The sequence below is a fragment of the Phaenicophaeus curvirostris genome, chromosome 5 (assembly GCF_032191515.1).
Source record: "Phaenicophaeus curvirostris isolate KB17595 chromosome 5, BPBGC_Pcur_1.0, whole genome shotgun sequence".
NCBI classification, from domain to species: Eukaryota; Metazoa; Chordata; class Aves; order Cuculiformes; family Cuculidae; genus Phaenicophaeus; species Phaenicophaeus curvirostris.
Window position 1 is genome coordinate 44,729,226 of NC_091396.1, and position 18,901 is coordinate 44,748,126.

The 18,901-nt window shown below is 42.6% G+C and overlaps 1 protein-coding gene across 3 annotated transcripts in view; it reads left to right on the top strand.

Moving 5' to 3' along the window:
- TTLL5 (tubulin tyrosine ligase like 5) overlaps positions 1–15,261 on the top strand; it is a 135,827-nt gene extending 120,566 nt beyond the window's left edge. Inside the window, exons 34-35 of one of the 3 annotated variants that reach the window (XM_069858578.1) lie at positions 11,781–11,910; positions 12,139–12,161. In XM_069858578.1, coding sequence (XP_069714679.1) covers positions 11,781–11,881 — 101 coding nt within the window. In that variant the 3' untranslated portion in view covers positions 11,882–11,910; positions 12,139–12,161. Of the gene's footprint in view, positions 1–3,362; positions 3,450–11,780; positions 11,911–12,138 lie in introns of those variants that run through there. The other 2 variants (XM_069858580.1, XM_069858579.1) reach the window with 2 other exon arrangements.
- Positions 15,262–18,901: the final 3,640 nt, after the last annotated feature.

Genomic DNA, 18,901 nt, shown 5'->3' on the forward strand with positions numbered 1-18,901 from the left:
TACTGTACAGTTCAAGTTGAGTTTTTAGGGTAAGTTACACATAAATTTACAAGTAAATGTAAAAATTGGGTTCTCAAAATATTGACCAAACTGGTTTGCTGAGTGGGCTTACATGAAGGTATGTGTGTGCTGAATTCTGCCTTCTTTTTCACAGTTTTAAGAGCAGTCTCACGGTTGCTACCTTGTAATTTTAACCTCTGTGAGAGATTCTCTCCACCTCCTCTGGGTACTGTTGTTGTTATGCATGTCTGTGATAACTCTAGGTAGCATGTCTCTATCCTTCCCTGTTCCTGTGAATATTTATGTAGAGCATGCATGGGGATTGTTGATAATATTAATGATGGAAGGCAACAGTCAGAGCTGCAGGAAGCATATAGGCTAGATAACAACTACAAAATTCATGGAAGTCACGCTCTCTGGAATACTTGTAATCCAGCGAGAACCGAGAACTTCAATGCAGGTTTCCTTCTGCAGGACAATGCTAGCTGCACTGTACTAAAATTGTTCTCTCTGAAGCTGAAGCAAAGGGTTTAGCTTCCATTTAGCTAAGACTGAGGGCTTAGAACCCTAGTTTGGCTAGGGATAGGCTAGAAGAACCATGCTGTGTGAGTTATTCAAAGCTGTCTCATCGCTAGGAAAGGTACATAGCTCCAAGAACAGTGCTAAATATTGCGGTGATGGAACTAACTAGAGTAAAATGTTTGTTCTTGGAAACAGGGGAATAGTATTTTCTTCAGCTTTTCACCAAGCCACTGGTATGTGTCAGAGGCTGCTGTGCCCAGTCTGCGTGTCTCAGAAACTACATGGGTCCTTCCTGCAGGAACAGCTGTTTTTCTTCTTCACTCTCTCCACCGATTGCTTACACAATATGATTCCCCTGATTTCCCACATCAGCAGGTTATTTGGTGTTACTGTTTCACATGTATTTAGTATCCTAGATGCCAGCTAGAGAAGTTGGAGTCATAAGTCATAAAGAAGATTACAGAATAAACTGCAAGTATTTAAAGGCTGTGAAAAGTTGCAGAGGGAAAGGCGGAACCAGCAGAACCTCTGTATAAACACATATACAAGAGTTCAAAATGTCTGAGAAGCTTCAGTAGGCCTTCTCCTCTGGCAGCCTATCTAAGGATAGCTATGGCGCTCTGCAGAGAAGAAGCATAAAGGTGTCACAAATGACCTAACCAAAAGTAAGGATAATGCTTGAAGGAAGAGAGAGTCAGGCAGTATGGAAATTTTTAACCACTTCATTCAGAAAACAGTTCACTGGTGGCTGGTACTGCAGCTATAGGGCAATACCAGTTGTAGATACTGTCATGCAGTGGGCTCAAGCTCTTGAAAACAAATCCCTTGAGATGAAAAAAGGGGAGAATAAAGGTCATCATTTCTGTAAAGCAGCTCAGGATTCTGAAACAAGCCACCATTAAGACAATCAAAGAGTGGCAACCTGTCATCCCTACGGCCTCATTCTCATTTCATGGAGAGAGAGAAGTTGTGAGAGCTGTGTGCCACTGGAATTTAGCTTTTGAAGAACTGGCATGAAGCATCAAGAAAGTTCTGTAGCTATGTGAAAGACCTCATAGTTAGAAATTTGTTATAACAATGAGAGAGAAGGCAGAGAGTCTGTTGAGTACCTACAGGGGAGAGCCTAAATCTGCAATGTATCATTTGGGGGTTATTTGTAGTGTCTGAACAGACAATTTCCTATCAAAGTTCTTGAAAGTTTAACAAGATTTATTCTATTAAAGAAATACTAAGAATTACTATCTCTAGGGAATGTTAAAAGTGCTTCTGACCTGATTTTTCACTGAAATTGAACATGCAGCCACTAGTCAGCTGTCAGTTATTCTGAAAATACAGCCATTGTCACACTTCTTTTTTAATTCTGTGTTACTTTGAGGATTCCTCAGCATTGCATTGATTATCTCCTGCTTCACAGAATTTAGCAATTCGGTTAGCACTAGTGAAATAGGGTTATTGTGAACTAAAAAAAAATCAGTTCTCTTTTCATAGAATCATATCATAGAATGGTTTTGGTTGGAAGGGACCTTAAAGATCATCTAGTTCCAACCGCCCTGCCGTGGGTAGGGACACTTTCCACTAGATAAGATTGCTCAAAGCCTCATCAGACCTGGCCTTGAACACCTCAAGGGGTGGGGTTTCCAAGTCTTCTTCAGAATATAGCTTGCTGAGTAACAGCTAAGTGAAGTGGTGTAGTGGTTTGTTCAGTTCTAGGTTGTCTTTATGAGGCTGTTTGATATGGCAAGGTCAGATGATGAAGGAAGGAACTTAGAGGCTGGTTATTTTTTTATGCATATATATACTGTCAAAGTGTAAAATGTATGAAGACATTTTGCCATAGTTTGCTGTTTTATTTTCTATTCCTATATAGTGGCATTAAGTGAATGGTGAATGAATTCTTCTTCTCAAAAAAGTGAAGTTCTCAGTTATAAAGGTGTTGTTTTTGCGCTAGAATTTAGCTTTTGAAGAACTGACAAGAAACATCAAGAAAGTTCTGTAGCTATGTGAAAGACCTCAGAGTTAGAAATTTATTATACAAAGCAAGTTTTAGGGAGAGTAGAGGATGAAGGTCATTTAGCAAGAATATAACAGCATAGTCCCAGGCAGCTACTCTATTCCTGAGCTGTGCCTTTGTCTGCAAGAGCCTGCAGACAGGAGCAGTCTGAAAGTATGGTTAAGAAAGTGCGCTTTTGGAGTGGATGCACAAGGTGATCACCCCTGCTGATTTTCTTTGGTTTGGTTTTATTTATAAAGGTAACAGCAACTATGAGTAAAATGTGTCTTCTGTCTTTCTGCTTCTCTTTGCTGCCAGCTTCTTGAGAGTTTGTGAAATTTAAGACGGAATGCCCCTGGGGTTCTGTTTTGCTATGGCAAAAATATAATGTGCTAATAACCTATATAATTACAAACAAATATGAATCATGATTAAAACTGAGCAAGACTGATAGCTGGCTCCAGACTTCTCAGGACTTTCACCTTTTCATAGTCTGACTGATTAACAGTGATGAAGTTTTATTGTGCTAATGTTTATATTACTAGTGTCCACATAGCTTATCCATTGTGTGTGCTGGGAGATAAAAAAAGCATTAAAATACTGTTTACGGAAGGTAGAAGTTAGTAATATGCTATCTGAGTTTGACAACAATGAAGACTGCTAATTCATGCAAAGTCTCAGATCTCTGCCTAGTCTGGTTTAAAGCATGAGTCCAAAACTAATTTAGCAGTGTTCTAGTTCTTGAGAATACTTCATAGAGAAGGTGAATGTCAAAGCTCAATCTGAAGCTAGGGAGGAAACTTTTTGAGCTAGGTGGTATAGACTTGATTTTATTCCCTGTGGTTCCCAGGTCTGTATCTGAGTTTAGCTGCTGGATGATGCACAGTTGTCTCTTTACTTTGGACATTCACCTGGCCCCCATATCTGCATGAATGCCAAGTACTGAAGGTATGCAACTGTCTGAAATAGAGTGTATCATCATCTTTAAGGGCTTAAAACTGGATCCTGAACTGCCAAGAGACTAGTTGAAGAACATGGGGATTAATAGCTGGTTTGGATCTAATCCATGTAGAAGGCAGACTGCTGTTCTTGGTTTTCTAGTGATTTCCTTCTTCAGGCTAAGGTGAAGAGCAGTGTCTGAATGCCATCCAAATAGATGAATGTGCAAGCAGTGTGGTCTGATATAGAACAATGAATGAAGCCTGTTTGCAAACTAGTGATGGTAAGGAGCACTTTTTCACTTACTGTCTCTGCTTCTAGCAGGCTTCAGGATTTTTTCATTGTAAAGGAAATCTGCAGGTAGACTGTGTATTTCTAAAGTTTTTTATACCCAAGATTATTGTGCGGTCCTTCATAAGAAGGGCTTGTATGTCTTTTTATTGGAGATCTGAAATTAGAGTTAACTTTGGAGGTACTAAGCTGTGACTGGCTGTTGTTTATACAATGCTTGAATTAACATTATTCCTGAAATGCAACCTCTTTGTTCTGTGAGATTCTTTCATCAGTCAGTGTCTCCTAGCTCTCTGCCGGAGTAAAGTGGGGGTGGGGTGGCATATATACTGTTGCCCCAGTGCATGGTCTGTGTCAGACTCCCAGCCATTTGCTACAGTGAGGTGGAATTCCCAGCTGCCCAGCCTTGTCCAGGCTTCCTCAGCTTATACCACGCTGCTCTGTAGACTCAGAAGGCAGCAGATTGTTGAACACCAGTGTATTTATTTTTATGTTGTTGCCACATTCCCAAGAGGAGCCTTGGCTATGATTTCAGCTGGTCTCACCACACCATCCAAATCCTTCATCAGGAGCAGCTGGGAAAAGAAATCACTCAAATTTCTGCACAGCACATTGCTGGGTACGCCTCCTCCCTCCCACTAATCCTGTTAATTCCAGTCTTCATTTGCCACCCTCCTGGCTCTCTTGTTGCTGTGACTGACTGCACAAGTGGTATTGACTTTGAAAGGTGACCTTCAAATGGACACCTTGAGTGACCTCTACCTCAAACTACTTTTACTACTTGGGTACAAGGTACCTTATAACACAAAAGAGCAACTTTTAATGTCTCATTACTTATCCTAGTCCAGGAATGGAGTAATAATGAGCTCTTCTGCGTAAATCCTTCTAGAACCACCTGTCTCAGCTCTCAGTAGGTAACTGAAAGGAAACAGCAGTGTGATGTCCAGCACCTTGCATCAGACTTTTCCAGTGCAGCCTCCGCTCCTGCATACAGCCTTTGTCAACAGCAGTAATAACATTCTGTCAGCATCAATCTCTGTAGCGCCATCTCCGCGCAGAGAAGGGGTTATTGAGAAATGGAATCAGTTTGTTTTGTCATATTTTGGAAAGCAGTGGAGTTTGAGGTGAATCGTACTATCATGCCTCCCTTTTGGGGAGGGCAAAGAATCAGTTGCAATGGAAGAAAGGAAACTTCCAGCTCTTCAAAGAGTTAGTTGGTAGGACCTCCTGGGATCTATTCCTCAGGGACAAGAGAGGAAAACAGAGCTGGTAAATATTTTGGGATGTTTTCCATAAAGTGCAAGAGTACTCAGTCCCCACACGTGGGAAATCAGGCAGGGAAGGGAAGAGACCATCGTGGCTGAGTCAATATCTGCTGGTCAAACTGAAGAGCAAGAGGGAACTGCACAGGCAGTGCAAGCAGGGACAGGTAACCTGCGAAGTGTATAAGGGTGCTGCCTGGTTGTGTTAAGATGAGGTCAGGAAGGCCAAGGCACAGAGGAAGCTCAGCTTGGCAAGGGAAGTGAAGACTAAGAAGAAAAGCTTCTACAGGTATGTCAACCAGAAAAGGAAAGTTAGTGTACCCCAACTGATGAATGAGAATGGTGACCTCAGATCAACAGACAAGGAGAAAGCTGAGGTACTCAACAACTTTTTTGCCTCAGTCTCCACTGAGAGCTGCTCTCCTAAACCCTCGGGGGTCAATGGACAACAAGAAGAGGACCCGGGGTAAACCCCCTCCCACTATAGAGGAGGGTCAGATTTGTGACAACCTGAGGAACCTGAATATGTATAAGTCTATGGGACCTGATGAGATGCATCCCAGAGTCCTGAGGGAATTGGCTGATGTGGTGGCCAAGCCATTCTCTATGATATTTGAAAAGTCATGGCAGTCAGAAGTCCCTGGTGACTGGAAGAAGAGTAACATTGTCCCCATTTTTAAAAAGGGTAGAAAAGTTGACTCTGGGAGCTACTGATCTGTCAGCCTCACCTCCATGCCTGGGAAGGTCATGGAACAGATCTTCCTAGAAGCTGTGCTAAAGCGCATGGAGGACAGGGAGGTCACTCAAGACAGCCAGCATGACTTCACCAAGGGCACCTCCCAGTGGCTTTCTATGATGGGGTAACCACAGCAGTGGACATGGGAAGAGCAACGAATGCATTTGACATGGTCTCCTACAACATCCTTCTCTCTAAATTGGAGAGATATGGATTTGACAGGTGGACAGTATGGTGCATAAGAAACTGGTTGGATGGCCGTATTCAGAGAGTAGTGCTCAATGGCTCAAAGTCCAGATGGAGATCTGTGAAAAGTGGTGTCCCTCGGGGGTCCGTACTGGGTGCGGTGCTGTTTAATATTTTCGTTGATGATATTGATGGTGAGATCAAGTGCACCGTCAGCAAGTTTGCAGATGACACCGAGCTGAGTGGTGCAGTTGCCACACTGGAAGGACAGGATGTCATCCAGAGGCACTTAGACAAGCTGGAGAAGTGGGCCTGTGAGAACCTCATCTGAGGTTCAACAAGGCCAAATGCAAGGTCCTACACCTGGGTTGGGGCAATCCCCAATTTCAGTACACAGTGGGGGGTGACGTGATTGAGAGCTGCCTTGCAGAGAAGGACTTGGGGTGCTGGTCGGTGAGAAGCTTGACAGGAGCCAGCAATGTGCGCTCGCAGCCCAGAAGGCCAACTGTATCCTGGGCTGCATCAAAAGAAGGTGATTCTGCCTCTCTACTCTGCTCTTATGAGACCCTACCTGGAGTATTGTGTCCACTTTTGGAATCCCCAACATAAGAAGGATGTGGAACTGTTGGAATGGGTCCAGAGGAGGGCTGGAGCACCTCTGCTATGAGGACAGGCTGAGGGAGTTGGGTTTGTTCAGCCTGGAGAAGAGAAGGCTCCAGGATGACATTATAGCGGTCTTCCAGTACCCGGAGGGGCCTACAAGACAGCTGGGGATGGATTTTTACAAGGCTCTGTAGTGATAGGATGAGGAGGAATGACTTCAAATTGGAGCAGGGCAGATTTAGGCTAGTCGTAAGAAAGAATTTCTTCACTCTGAGAGTGGTGAGGCACTGGCACAGGTTGCCCAGGGAACCTATGGCTGCCCCATCTCTGGAGGTGTTCAAGGCCAGGTTGGATGGGGCCTGGGGCAGCCTGGGCTGGTGGGAGGTGTCCCTGCCCATGGCAGGGGAGTTGGAACTGGAATGGGCTTGGAGGTCCCTTCGAACCCAAACCATTCTGATTCTATGAGTCTATATTTGGTTTCACATTTGTTCTTAGAATTATCTTCCTGAAGCCGTTGTTCTTTCATGTATCACATAAACATCCTGCATATCTCTCTCTCTCCCCTGCTTACTTCCACAGTTTCATAAAGAGGGAAAACGGAAAGGAAGAGAATTTCTTTCCTTGCAATAGTTGTCACATCTGTCCCAAATCAGATAATGATAGATAAGCCTGTAATTCCAGATTTATCAGAAGGGGAAAAAAAGAAGAGTCAAGACAGACTTCCTCCTTACTCTATGTCTTTGTCCTCTTTGAAGGAGCAGGGAACCATTACCTTATGACTAGCAATGAGCAAATATTGAGGTATCTGGCCTTTAAAATAGATAGAAATTATCAACAGAGCATGACTAATACAGAGTTTATTCAGTTACCAGAAAACTGCATGTAAGTTTCATTAAGTCCTAGCAGCGTGTAAATCTTTGCCAAGAGCAGCGTTCCAGGGCCTTCTCAGAGGATCATATTAAGAAGATAATATCCAACTCAACTCTCCCCTCTCAGCTAGAGCTGAGGGTCGATGTTCACTTCTAATGATCAGAAATGGCATTTATTCCTTAACTTGTGAAAGCAGCCCCCATCTTACACCTTTAGTCCACATTTTGCCTCTCTTTTATGAAAGGAATGAGCTTTTTCCTGTTGTTATTGGTCATATGCTACTGAAAGGACATTCCAAGTTACAGGACCACTGGGAAAGCAAGAAGAAAAGGAAAGGACAGTCTCTAGAAATTGCCTCCCCGTTTTAAGAACTAGAACTCAGCTTTAATTTTTAGGAGACTTCACTTCTTACAGACTCAAAGAAAATTCTGAAGCAGGATAAGTAATGACTTCAGGCAGCTGGCATTTTTGCCTGACTGGAGGCTGAGCATTGCTTGTTCTCAGTAGTGAAGTGATGGCAAAGTGCCTGTATTTCCTTGCTGTGTTGGAAATGCCATTTCTGGTCAGGTGTGCAAAGACTGGGGAGAGGTTATATAATATTTTGGCTACTCTGGTCTCACATCTGGCCCTTTGGCATTAAGCTACCTATAGAGAGGATGACTTTGCCCATCCAAACTGGATTTTGTTTTAATCTGGCATTATTTTATTGAGACTAAAAATAGAAGCCAAAATGTGCATGAATAAGGTGAAAGGAGTGTCTGAAGTTATAAAATGAATTGTGGGGAAGAGCCAGAGAAGAGAGAGCCACAACAAACCGGGGAGTAGGGAGCTGCATAAGGGAAATCAGAATGAAGGCTGTCAAGTACAGAAAGGCATTAGCAGTCAGGGTGAGGAGCCTACCTGGTGTCTTGTTGGTAACATGAGGAACAGGAAAGCTCTCATGCTGGCTTCCACTGCAATTTCTCCATTTGTTAATGAGGCTCACACTGCTCTTTTCATGCAGGGAAGCTTCACCTGAATGTAGTTGTGTGTACCATATGTGTCATGCACCCTGCTCTCAAGTAAATTCTCATGACTTGGAACTGCTGCTTTCCCTTGACTGCCTGGTCCAGCAACCCAACTTGAAATTGTGCTCAAAAGATGGGGGAAGGAAGTCTGGCCTTCTCTTGTCAGCTGTCCCGGCTTGCTGGTGTCAGTCACCCAGTGATATAAATAAACCCCATCTACTTACTGCCTTTCTTGGTTGCACTATATGTTATCAAGTGAATGCTTGGCATCACTCTAGGTTTAGAAATTCCCTCGTCTCTGGGATAAAAAAATCTGAATTTCTAGGATTATCAGAGCCTTTCAGGGAGAAAGGACGTTCCTGGTTTCAGCACTTGATTCAGGAGGCTTCGACATAGAATCAGAATAGTTAGGGTTGGAAGGGATCTTAAAGTTCATCTAGTTTGAACCCCCCTGCCATGTGCAGGGACATCTCACTAGGTCAGGCTGCCCAAGGCCCCATCCAGCCTGGCCTTGAACACCTCCAGGGATGGGGCAGCCACAACTTTCCTTGGCAACCTGTTCCAGTGTCTCACCGCTCTCATGGTGAAGAAGTTCTTCCTAACGTCTAGTCTAAATCTACCCCTCTCCAGATTATACCATTTCCCCCTCATCCTATCACCATAAGCCTTTCTGAGCAGTCCCTCCCCAGCTTTCCTGTAGGCCACTGGAAGGTCACTATGAGATCTTCTTGGAGCCTTCTCTTCTCCAGGCTGAACAAGCCCAACTCTCTCAGCCTGTCCTTGTATGGGAGGTGCTCCAGCCCTCTGATCATCTTTGTAGCCCTCCTCTGGACCCATTCCAACCGTTCCATAATCATCTTATGTTGAGGATTTCATAACCGGACACAGTACTCCAGGTGGGGTCTCACAAGAGAGGAATAGAAGGGCAGAATCACTTCCCTCGCCCTGCTGGCCACGCTTCTTTTGATGTAGCCCAGATACAGTTGGCCTTCTGGGCTGCGAGTGCACATTGCTGGCTCCTGTCAAGCTTCTCATTGACCAGCACCCCAAGTCCTTCTCTGCAGAGCAGCTCTCAATCACGTCATCCCCCACTGTGTACTGAAATTGGAGATTGCCCTGACCCAGGTGCACTTTGCCTTGTTGAACCTCATATAAGGTTCTCACAGGCCGACTTCTGTCTAGGTGCCTCTGGATGACATCCTGTCCTTCCAGTGTGGCAACTGCACCACTCAGTTTGGTGTCATCTGCAAATTTACTAAGGGTGCACTCAATCTCACTGTCAATATCATTGATGAAGATATTGAACAGCACTGGTCCCAGTACGGACCCCCCGAGGGACACCACTTGTCATGATCTCCATCTGGACTTTGAGCCATTGAGCACTACTCTCTGAATACAACCATCCAACCGGTTTCTTATCCACCAAACCGTCTGCCTGTCAAATCCACATCTCCCCAATTTAGAGAGAAGGATGTTATGGGGGACCGTGTCAAAGGCTTTACAGAAGTCTAGATAGATCACATCTGTTGGTTTACCCATGTCCACTGCTGCGGTTCCCCATCCCCATCATAGAAAGCTGCTAAGTTGGTCATACAAGACTTGCCCCTGGTGAGGCCATGCTGGCTGCCATTAATCACCTCCCTGTCCTTCATGTGCTTTAGCGAAGCTTCTAGGAGGATCTGTTCCATGATCTTCCCAGGTACAGAGGTGAGGCTGACAGGTTGGTAGTTCTCAGGGTCGCCTTTTCTACCCTTTTTAAATATGGGCACAACATTACCCTTCTTCCAGTCACCAGAGACTTCTCCTGATTGCAGTGACTTTTCAAATATCATGGAGAGTGGCTTGGCCCCTACATTGGCCAATTGTCTCAGGGCTCTGGGATGGATCTCATCAGGTCCCATAGACTTAGATATTTATATATATTCAGGTTCCTGACATGTTTCTTAGTCCTGCCATGAACTGTGGGTATGATGAAACAGCCCAAAGTAGCTCTAAAAAGTGTTAGCGTTGGTCCCTGGTCCAGTCATCTAGCCTAGTGCTATGCTCTCATCTCGTTCCTTCAGCTTGGAAGCAGAGTACATAAGGCATGCTTGTATGACCAAGGCTGTGTATATCTGTGGTGGGAAAGTCTATATGGTACTGAATTTTAGTGTTTGAGTATCCTCTAAATGACTTTGCACAAGTCCTGTGATTTCCTTGTGACTCAGGATCATATCCGTGAAATGGAGGTAATCCTTTTCTTCCTCCTATGTAACTGTTCTAAGTGCAAAAATGTTTAGAGTTTGAGATGCAGTCATGAGTGACATAATAGAATGTAAACAAGTAGACAGACATACAGGCCTTCTGGTGGGCAGAGAATAAAGGAAATTCAGTCTCTTGGATGTGGTGATTCACTGCAATGACTCTTAATGGTTAGGGAGAATCAACGCTTGCTGCTGGCTGCTGTCAGGAAAGAGGTTTTTTTCTGTCCCCTCTACTCAACCGGAACTTCAACCTATTCAAGCAGAAGGCAGTGGAATGCTCACCAGTAGCTTTGAATGATCAAATGTCATAGAATTATATACATTAGAATTTATGAAGTGATTGAATTGGCCATGAGCTGCATTCATGATAGAAACCTGCGTATTTACTTGTAGACATAGAAATGCCTCTCTGTGCGTTGAGTCCTCAAAGTAGCCATAAAAGAGGAACACACGAATTGATTTTAATTTGGTTTGTGAGAAAAGACAAATTGAGCCTTCCTTTTCCTACGGAAACGCACAGTACAAAAGTCTCTTCAAAACAGGAAGATGAGGTTGAAATTGCCTGTCTCTGTCATGTGCCTTTGTTTCATTAATTTCAGCGTATTGCCAAGGGGTAGGTTTCTGGATTGGTATTCTATCTTAGTACATGTGGTTGACAATTTGGTTCCTAATTCAGGTTCCAGTCTTTCTGTACAGTGACATAGGTGGCAATCCTGCTTTCTAAACATTTTTCCAGCTCCTCTGTGCTGTGTGATGTCTGGCTCTCTGCAGGGCTTTCAAGGAGAGTGTATTTTTATTTTTAAGAAACAGCTGTCAACAAATATCACTTACATTTGGGAGCAAGCTGATGTGCTAAGTACACAGGAAAAGCCTTACCTACTAGGTTAGCTGCAAACTGTACAAAAAAACTTGGTACATTTCTAAGTGTTTTGGATTTTTCTTTTTAAAGGACTATCTAAGGATTTTTAAGTAAAAGAAGTGAAGATGATACTGACATGCATAAGTAGGAAAAATGTTGCAGTGTGTAGAATTAAATATCTATATAATAATGGGCAGAAACAAAAATTCCTTATCCCCATTTCATTTATTTTAAAGATCAACTCTTTTACACCCCATCTTTCCTGCACCAAGGTCTTCAGCAACTTTTGAAGTGGAAGCAAATGAGTAAAAGACACAAAGAGACAAAGCACAGTGATATAGAAAGAAGAGACAGCTACCGGAGGGTCATGTGAAGTGATGAGTCAGAGGCAGAGTGAAGAAGGTATTCTGGGGCTTGACAGGAATGCCAAGAGTATTTTTTACACAGTAGCTTATTAAGTTCGGTTTTGTCATACTGATCTGTGTTCTCATCTGCTACTGTAGAGAAAAGTTGTGTGATAGAGATCCAGATTTCTGGTGATGGCTAAGATTTGCAGAGCAGTGCAGCAGTTTTTCCCACAAAACAGTCACCCATGATTACTCAGAATCTTTGCTTTATGTTTTTTTCCAGCCTCTACTTGCAGAGAAGATCTAACACTGGACGCTAGGTGAGGAATCCCGAGTAGTGCTTCAAGTATGGGGCAAAGGAAGAAGCGGCAGTGACTTCATACCACCGCGCTCCCATAACACTCGGGAAAAAGTGAAGAGGAGGCCTTGGTGAGAGGACAACCCGCTGAGGAGAGCACCTGGACATCTGTGGAAGCTGATGATACACATGAAAGCTGAGTTGAATGATTTCCTCTGAGAGCTTCTGCTGCTGAGTCTTGGGGTCCCTTCCACCTCTTCCTGATCACTAACTATGAGAGCTTTTTATAAGATGGAGGTCCTCCAGCTGTCTTTATTGTTCTTTCTAAAGTCCAAGTTTGAACAGAAAGCGTCATTTGCTCAGCTGTTACAGTCTGTCGTAGTGTGATAACAGCCAAGATTCTCTGCTGTCATTACATCGCAACCAACAGCAGAGAAACATACTAGAATATATGACTGGAGACATCCGTGTTGGTTGCCATCTTTAGTTTTGACATAAAGTCATAGAAATGATTGGCGTGAATAAATTAATTTCATTTGTTTGTTATGGTTATCATTTCAATTATTAATTCACACCCCCATAATATATGCTGTTTTTATATTGGACAGGATTTTAAATCTGTCTTTATGTTTCACTGTTGGATGCTTATGTTCTCTGTGGCTTATTTTTGTGTTTTGATGTCTATTTGGTTAGGCTTTATAAACTTTTAAAATTAGCTGATGTTTTCAGACCCAGGCTTGAACCATAAGGCCCAGGTGGCTCCTCTCAGTTGCAATAGTGGCTTGCAACTAATAGCAGTCCAGTTAAAATTTGCCTAATGCTGTGAAAATTAATTTGCTTGTGTTAGGAAACAACATCAGCAGCTGGAAAATGTATTGGAGAGAAGATCCACCCATCCTTAAAATGAATAGGAAGCAGCTTCAGCTCTGGCTCTTTGTTGGTGCCAGGTTAAAAGGCAAACTAAGTATTTTGTAACATCTGCCTTGTCAAACAGCAAATGGTATGGTTGTAGTTCTCAAAGGGTACAAAATCTCCTTTTTTTCTCTTGTATCAGAGCACTCAGAGATTGGATTCTAACAGCCTGTTTGATCTGTTTTCTTATTCCACAGCTCTAGCCTGTATAGTCAGTGTTTCTTAAGAGACCGTGCTCGTGTGTTGGCAAGTAGATAATGATCAGCCCAAATGGCTGACAGAAGAAACAGTGTCAGAGGGGGGAAGTGTTTTCTCTTGAAATGATTGTTTTCATGTTCACTCTTGGACTATGTATATTTTCTGTCATTCAAGACTAAATAAATAGTGAGAAGATGAGATAATTATGTTCATACCCTATTAGTTTCACTATTGCTTACTCCAGGCATGAACTCATACGAAAGAACATGCATTTTTCTGTTTCTGTTCCACTCATGCATATTACAGCCATTGAATACTTCATTTATCCAAAATACAGTTCTTTGACATAGCTTTTCCCTTTCTTATTTCATTGGCTTGTCTTTCATTTCCTAGACAGTTGTGATCATGCTCACTTTCAGCTGTGTTCTTCAAGAAACTCCACTGCATTTGTCTGCTGCCTGAGCTGCCATCACATGTCATCAGTGACCAAGAGATTTGTTAAAAAAACCCCAAACTGCTCTTAAAGTAGTTATACTTTCAGATCCTGTCCCTGCTGTCTGTAAGCACTGAATTCCACCCATAGATCTCCGAGATAGCTGTTTCTACTCGTGCATGAAGTTGTTGGCGCATGATTAGTGAAAACTTAGTTGTAGAAGTTGTTACTTTGAACTCCTGCATCTCCCCAGCAGCTGTGGGCTTCAAGACCATGGATCTGTCTTCTCATAGCCTACTCTACTACGTATGGTGATATCGGCTATATTCTCCAGCTCTGATCCAGAATTGTTGGAGGGCTATTTTGCTATAAGGCTTAGCTTCAGTAAATAACGGATTCCGTTCCTTTCTTCCTCCCAGGGGTTCTGAGGTATCCTTATTCCACTGTGTTTCATGTGCAGGATCAAGTAGCTGCAGGATATATGTCCTTGTGGAACTCTCATCTCTATCTTTGTTTTGTAGTTTCTTCATTCAGGTTGTCACAGCTACCACTGAAAACTATGGAACGGTTTGAAGGGTATAGATTTACATGCAGAGCTAGCCCAGGAAAGGTGTTTGCCTTCAGAAAATCGTTGGCAGAAACAGCATTCTTTCATCTTTGTCTGGCAAATTACCAATTAGTGCTGGCTTATTGTGAACGTAGCTTGTTTTGTCAGCTTTGCCAGTCTCCCACTCAGTGGTTTTGGGGTAGTGATTTCTACTCTGTTATAGCCAGCATGTTTTCTGAACTTTTCTGCATTGCATATTAGCTGTAGACCAGCGCATGTTAGACCAGCCAGAGCATCAAAGGAAATAGCAGTATTGCTTTTGCTCGGGCATCTGCTGATCCCAGCTCTGAGTACAAATGCTATTACTTTGGGAGCATGTGTAATAGAGAATTGGGAACAAATCCTGCAATTCCTTATTTTTCCCATCTCTGTGTACTTCTCAGCTTGGTGTCCGTGCATGTCTTTGTGCATGGTGGATACCGCATACTGAAGGATAACATACGTATTTTCTCTTTGCAGCTCTGCTACCTCCGTGTCTGTCACTTTTCAAAAACCTCTCAGAGTGTTTCAATTAAGAGATTCGGTCAGGAGACGTAGAACTAGTTCTCACACATCTTGGAGAGAAGGCATTTTACAGGAAGTATTTTCTAGTACAAGGCAGGAAAGGACAGTAGCAAAATATTTTGGCTTTATAATAGCTGAACATGAGTGGAGTACTATTATATATGTGCTACTCAAGTGGGGATTAGTTTGTCATTGCTTTTATGACTTTCACTTCCCTGTCTTCATCAATGAGTTTCATCTGAAGTGCCTTTGTTTACTGTGAGAGAAGAAAATTACCACTCATTCATCATATACTTCGATGGCAAGACTGGACAATGTAACCAAGGGGTCCTCTTCTCTCCTTCTTCATGAAGTTTCCATCACTTCGAAGTTAAGGAGCTTATTCCAATGACAGAAGATCAAGCTTGTTAGTCTTGAAAGGAGTGAGGTGTGCATCAGAGTCCTGGAAGCTAAGGTAATCCAGATCCTATACAAGCATTTTGTGCCGTGTTTAGGTGATGAGCATGCCACAACCTAAAAATTGAAGGAGGGGTATTAAATTGTGTCCTCTCCAGAAGCAGCTGACTTGCACTCAGTGCATGAAGTACTAAGTCCACTTTTACATGGTTCATTTTGGCCTTTAAAACAGCCTCATAAGAATCATCGAATCACTTGGTTGCAAAAGATCTTTGAGATCATTGAGTCCAACCATGCCTGTCCACTACTAAACGATATCCCTGAGCACCTCAGGTCATGTGAGTGCCACCAGTGTGAGATCATGTTGCTAGATAGACCACTTAACCTTGGATGGCAACAAGACATACACTCTACTACAAAATTTGGAATTTCTGAGACTGGGGAATTAAAGTGACAAGGGATTTTCCCCCACTTTTTCCAGGAATCACTATAGGGAATTCAGCTCATATTTTTTCAGTGGTTTTGCATTATTCATATGGCCTTCTGGAAAGGTCATGCTGTGTCAGATATATGCATTGCATCTAGGATGTCTGTGCCATTCTTCAGGATGTGCAGATGGACAGCTGTGAATTTACTGAGAGGGCAAATGAAGTTGTAGGCATCTCATTAGTGCCACTAATTACAATACTAATGTACAGCTACAGTCGCATGATGCTTCCCCCGTTTAAATCTGCTTTGTCTTCCCTCCTGTGTTTTCCCCACCATTTCTAATCAGAAATTCCATGTGAAATACATTTTGTCTATGATATCAGCCAGGAATTTTTTTCCTGTCCACAGACCTATAAAACTCATGTCTGCGTATGTCCGCTGAAAATTTCACAAGAAAAAGTATCTTAAGAATAAAGATTGGTGGCTCTTCCTGCCCAGTTGTGTCTCTGCAAGTTTCTCAGGTCTTTTGAATGATGCCTTGGCTGAAGGGCAGGTGAAATTGATAAAAATGAAAGACAATTTTAAATATGTAGTCAGCACATTGTAACTGCTGCCACAGCATACTTCCCTGAGATTTAATTGCTATCTCCTTTATTTTGTTTCTCTTTGTTGTTTGTTCTGTTTCTTTGTTTCCAGTTTTTCAGATTAGCACAATAGAGCACTTGGAGTGGTAGCATCCAAACGAGATGTTCAGATCCTAGTTAGAGATTTCTGTAGCAAGTGTCCTTTGAGGGGGCAGATGTCAAATTGTGTCATGCAGGGCAGCTTGTTGCAAGCTGGGTGCCTTCCAGAGACTCTTGTTGAGAGTCAGATTGCTACTGCTTTCCCCCACAAGTGGAGTTCCTTACAAATCCTTGAAAGCATGTAGTCTACCTGCAAGAGGGTTTCAGCACTCCAAAAGACCACATTTTTTTGTTTCAGGAAAGGCGCTGAACATGGTTACCAAGACATTCCCCAGTCGTTATGCTACATGCATTGTACAAATGCTGTAAGATTTGCCTGTGGCTGCTCAGCAAATCTTTGTTTCATCAGCTTCCTGGAGATGATAATAACTTCAAGAGAAAAAAGAAATCCTTCCTGAAGAATGTCAGGAAACCTCTGGTTTGACATGACCCAGCTGGCGTCTTTCATCAAGTGATGTGCGTGAGCTGACCCGCCATATGTTATTATAATGCCTCATGCTGATTTCTGTATGTGATGAGTAAGTGTCTGTAAACATCTAGTGAGAAATGTCTGAGTGTTGGCAGACCAGAAAAGGAAGTCACCTTTGCTTTCTCCAATCTGCATAACCCCTCCATGTAATTATTTCTTGCATGGGTCTCTGTGGACAGCAATGAAGTATCATCTTGCCTAGCCAAATAAGTGGAATGAGAGAAAAAGAATATTATCCTGCACAAAACCCACTACCCACCTCAAAAGAGGATAAATAAATCTTTGTCCTCGGAAGATACTGCTTGGAAGATTGGTATTCCTTGGTGTAATTTAACAGTGCCAGGGGATGGAGTTTTTGCTTGAAAGCTCTTCACTAAGTCTGCAGGATGTGGGAAACTAATAACGTGTGATGGTTTTTGGCCACAAACCACAGCTGTAAAGAAATCTCTATTCTGTACTAGATACAAAGGTCCCTATCCCTAAGTGTATTTTCCATGAAATTGCAGCCTGGTACTGGGAAGGGCCCAGCTGCTTGGATAAATGCCTCCAGACCATCTTTGCCATCTTCCCTACACAATCTAGCCCTAGATAAGGATATTGTAAAAGCAGCTGTGTAACTGAGGTCGGTAATCTTTGAACTTAGTCTTTCCTGGAAACACACTGTGATATCCAAAACAGTGTATCATATTCTTTCTGTAATTTTGGGCGTAAGTGGCATCTCAAATGCATTACTGTTGCTTAGAAAAGTAAGAGAATTGCAACTGTTAATCAGCAATTTTCACATGCCTTATTTCTTGTTGCTGTCTCTGAATTAATTTCTAAGACAAGCTATTTCCCAGTGACTAAAACTGTCTCATCTCTTCTATGTTGACTTGTTGCATGATAAAGGATCTTGCATTTTTACAGGGCATCTGAAGCCTCGCTTAAAGAGAGGAGAAAAGATACTGAGCTTAGTTGCTTCCATCCTTCACTTCTGGAGCTGCATCAAAAGTGAACCAAAGCTTAAATGACTTTCCTGTATACAAAAGAAAATATTGGCAGAGACCTGAAAAGTCCAGGTGTTTTTTTACTAAGCATCATAGTATGTGTGTTAGTTACTGATTTTTTACAGCTTTTGACCAAAATATTCTAGTAATTTTTAATGCAAAAGAAAATCTTAATCAATATTGTTTTTAAAGGATTAGAAGTCATGTTTTCCTCCTTGCGCTGTATCCAAACTGCTGCTGCTGCTACTCTAAACTATAGTTAATGTAGGTTGTAAGCAGCCCATACAACTATCTATTATTTTGCACTACCACAAATCAGTATAGTTTTGCAAGTGTGTTAATATCACACTGTTGGCTCCATATGTATTGAAAACTGTATTTTCTTGATTGATTTCATTCCTTCCAATCACTCATTTAGAGAAGATAACCTAGTACTATAGAGCTTCATCCCATGCACCCTGTAGTACTGAACCTGCCCTGCATTGGACCCGGGGACATATTGAAGACACCTGCCTCGTAAGACATTGCAATGGATCCTCTTCTGTCATGGGATGGCTGCAGTGTTTTCATTTACAAACTAGTCTGAGCCTGGAGACCCTGTATTTCTGCTCTCACGAAGACACTAGTCATCGGTAAGGAAAGATTCAGAGCAGCATAGAAAGGTAAGAAAAGGATCTGTGTACTTAATAGAATGGAAATTTGGTAGCTACAACAGAGAGATGTGAAACATCACAGGACAGAGCAGAACAGAGCTCTGATGTTGCCAGAGGAGTGGACAAGTATGTTTGTCTCTTGTATCTTCTGTTACTTTTCAACATGGTCCAGCTTGCTTACAATGTGTAATTGATGTCAGTTGGTTATGGAAAGATGAAACACAAAGCAGCATATCCTAGTTCACACCGTGGTCATGGGCATATGCTACTGCTTTCTTTAAGCGCAGTTAGACTAGCAGCTTGAGACCGTCCAACCCAAAGACCAGGGAACAAAGGCACATTTAATCTGCAAAGACTGTTCTTTGAAAAAGCATGAGTGTACATTCCTATACTTACTGAAGCAGTGTTCCTTGCAGAG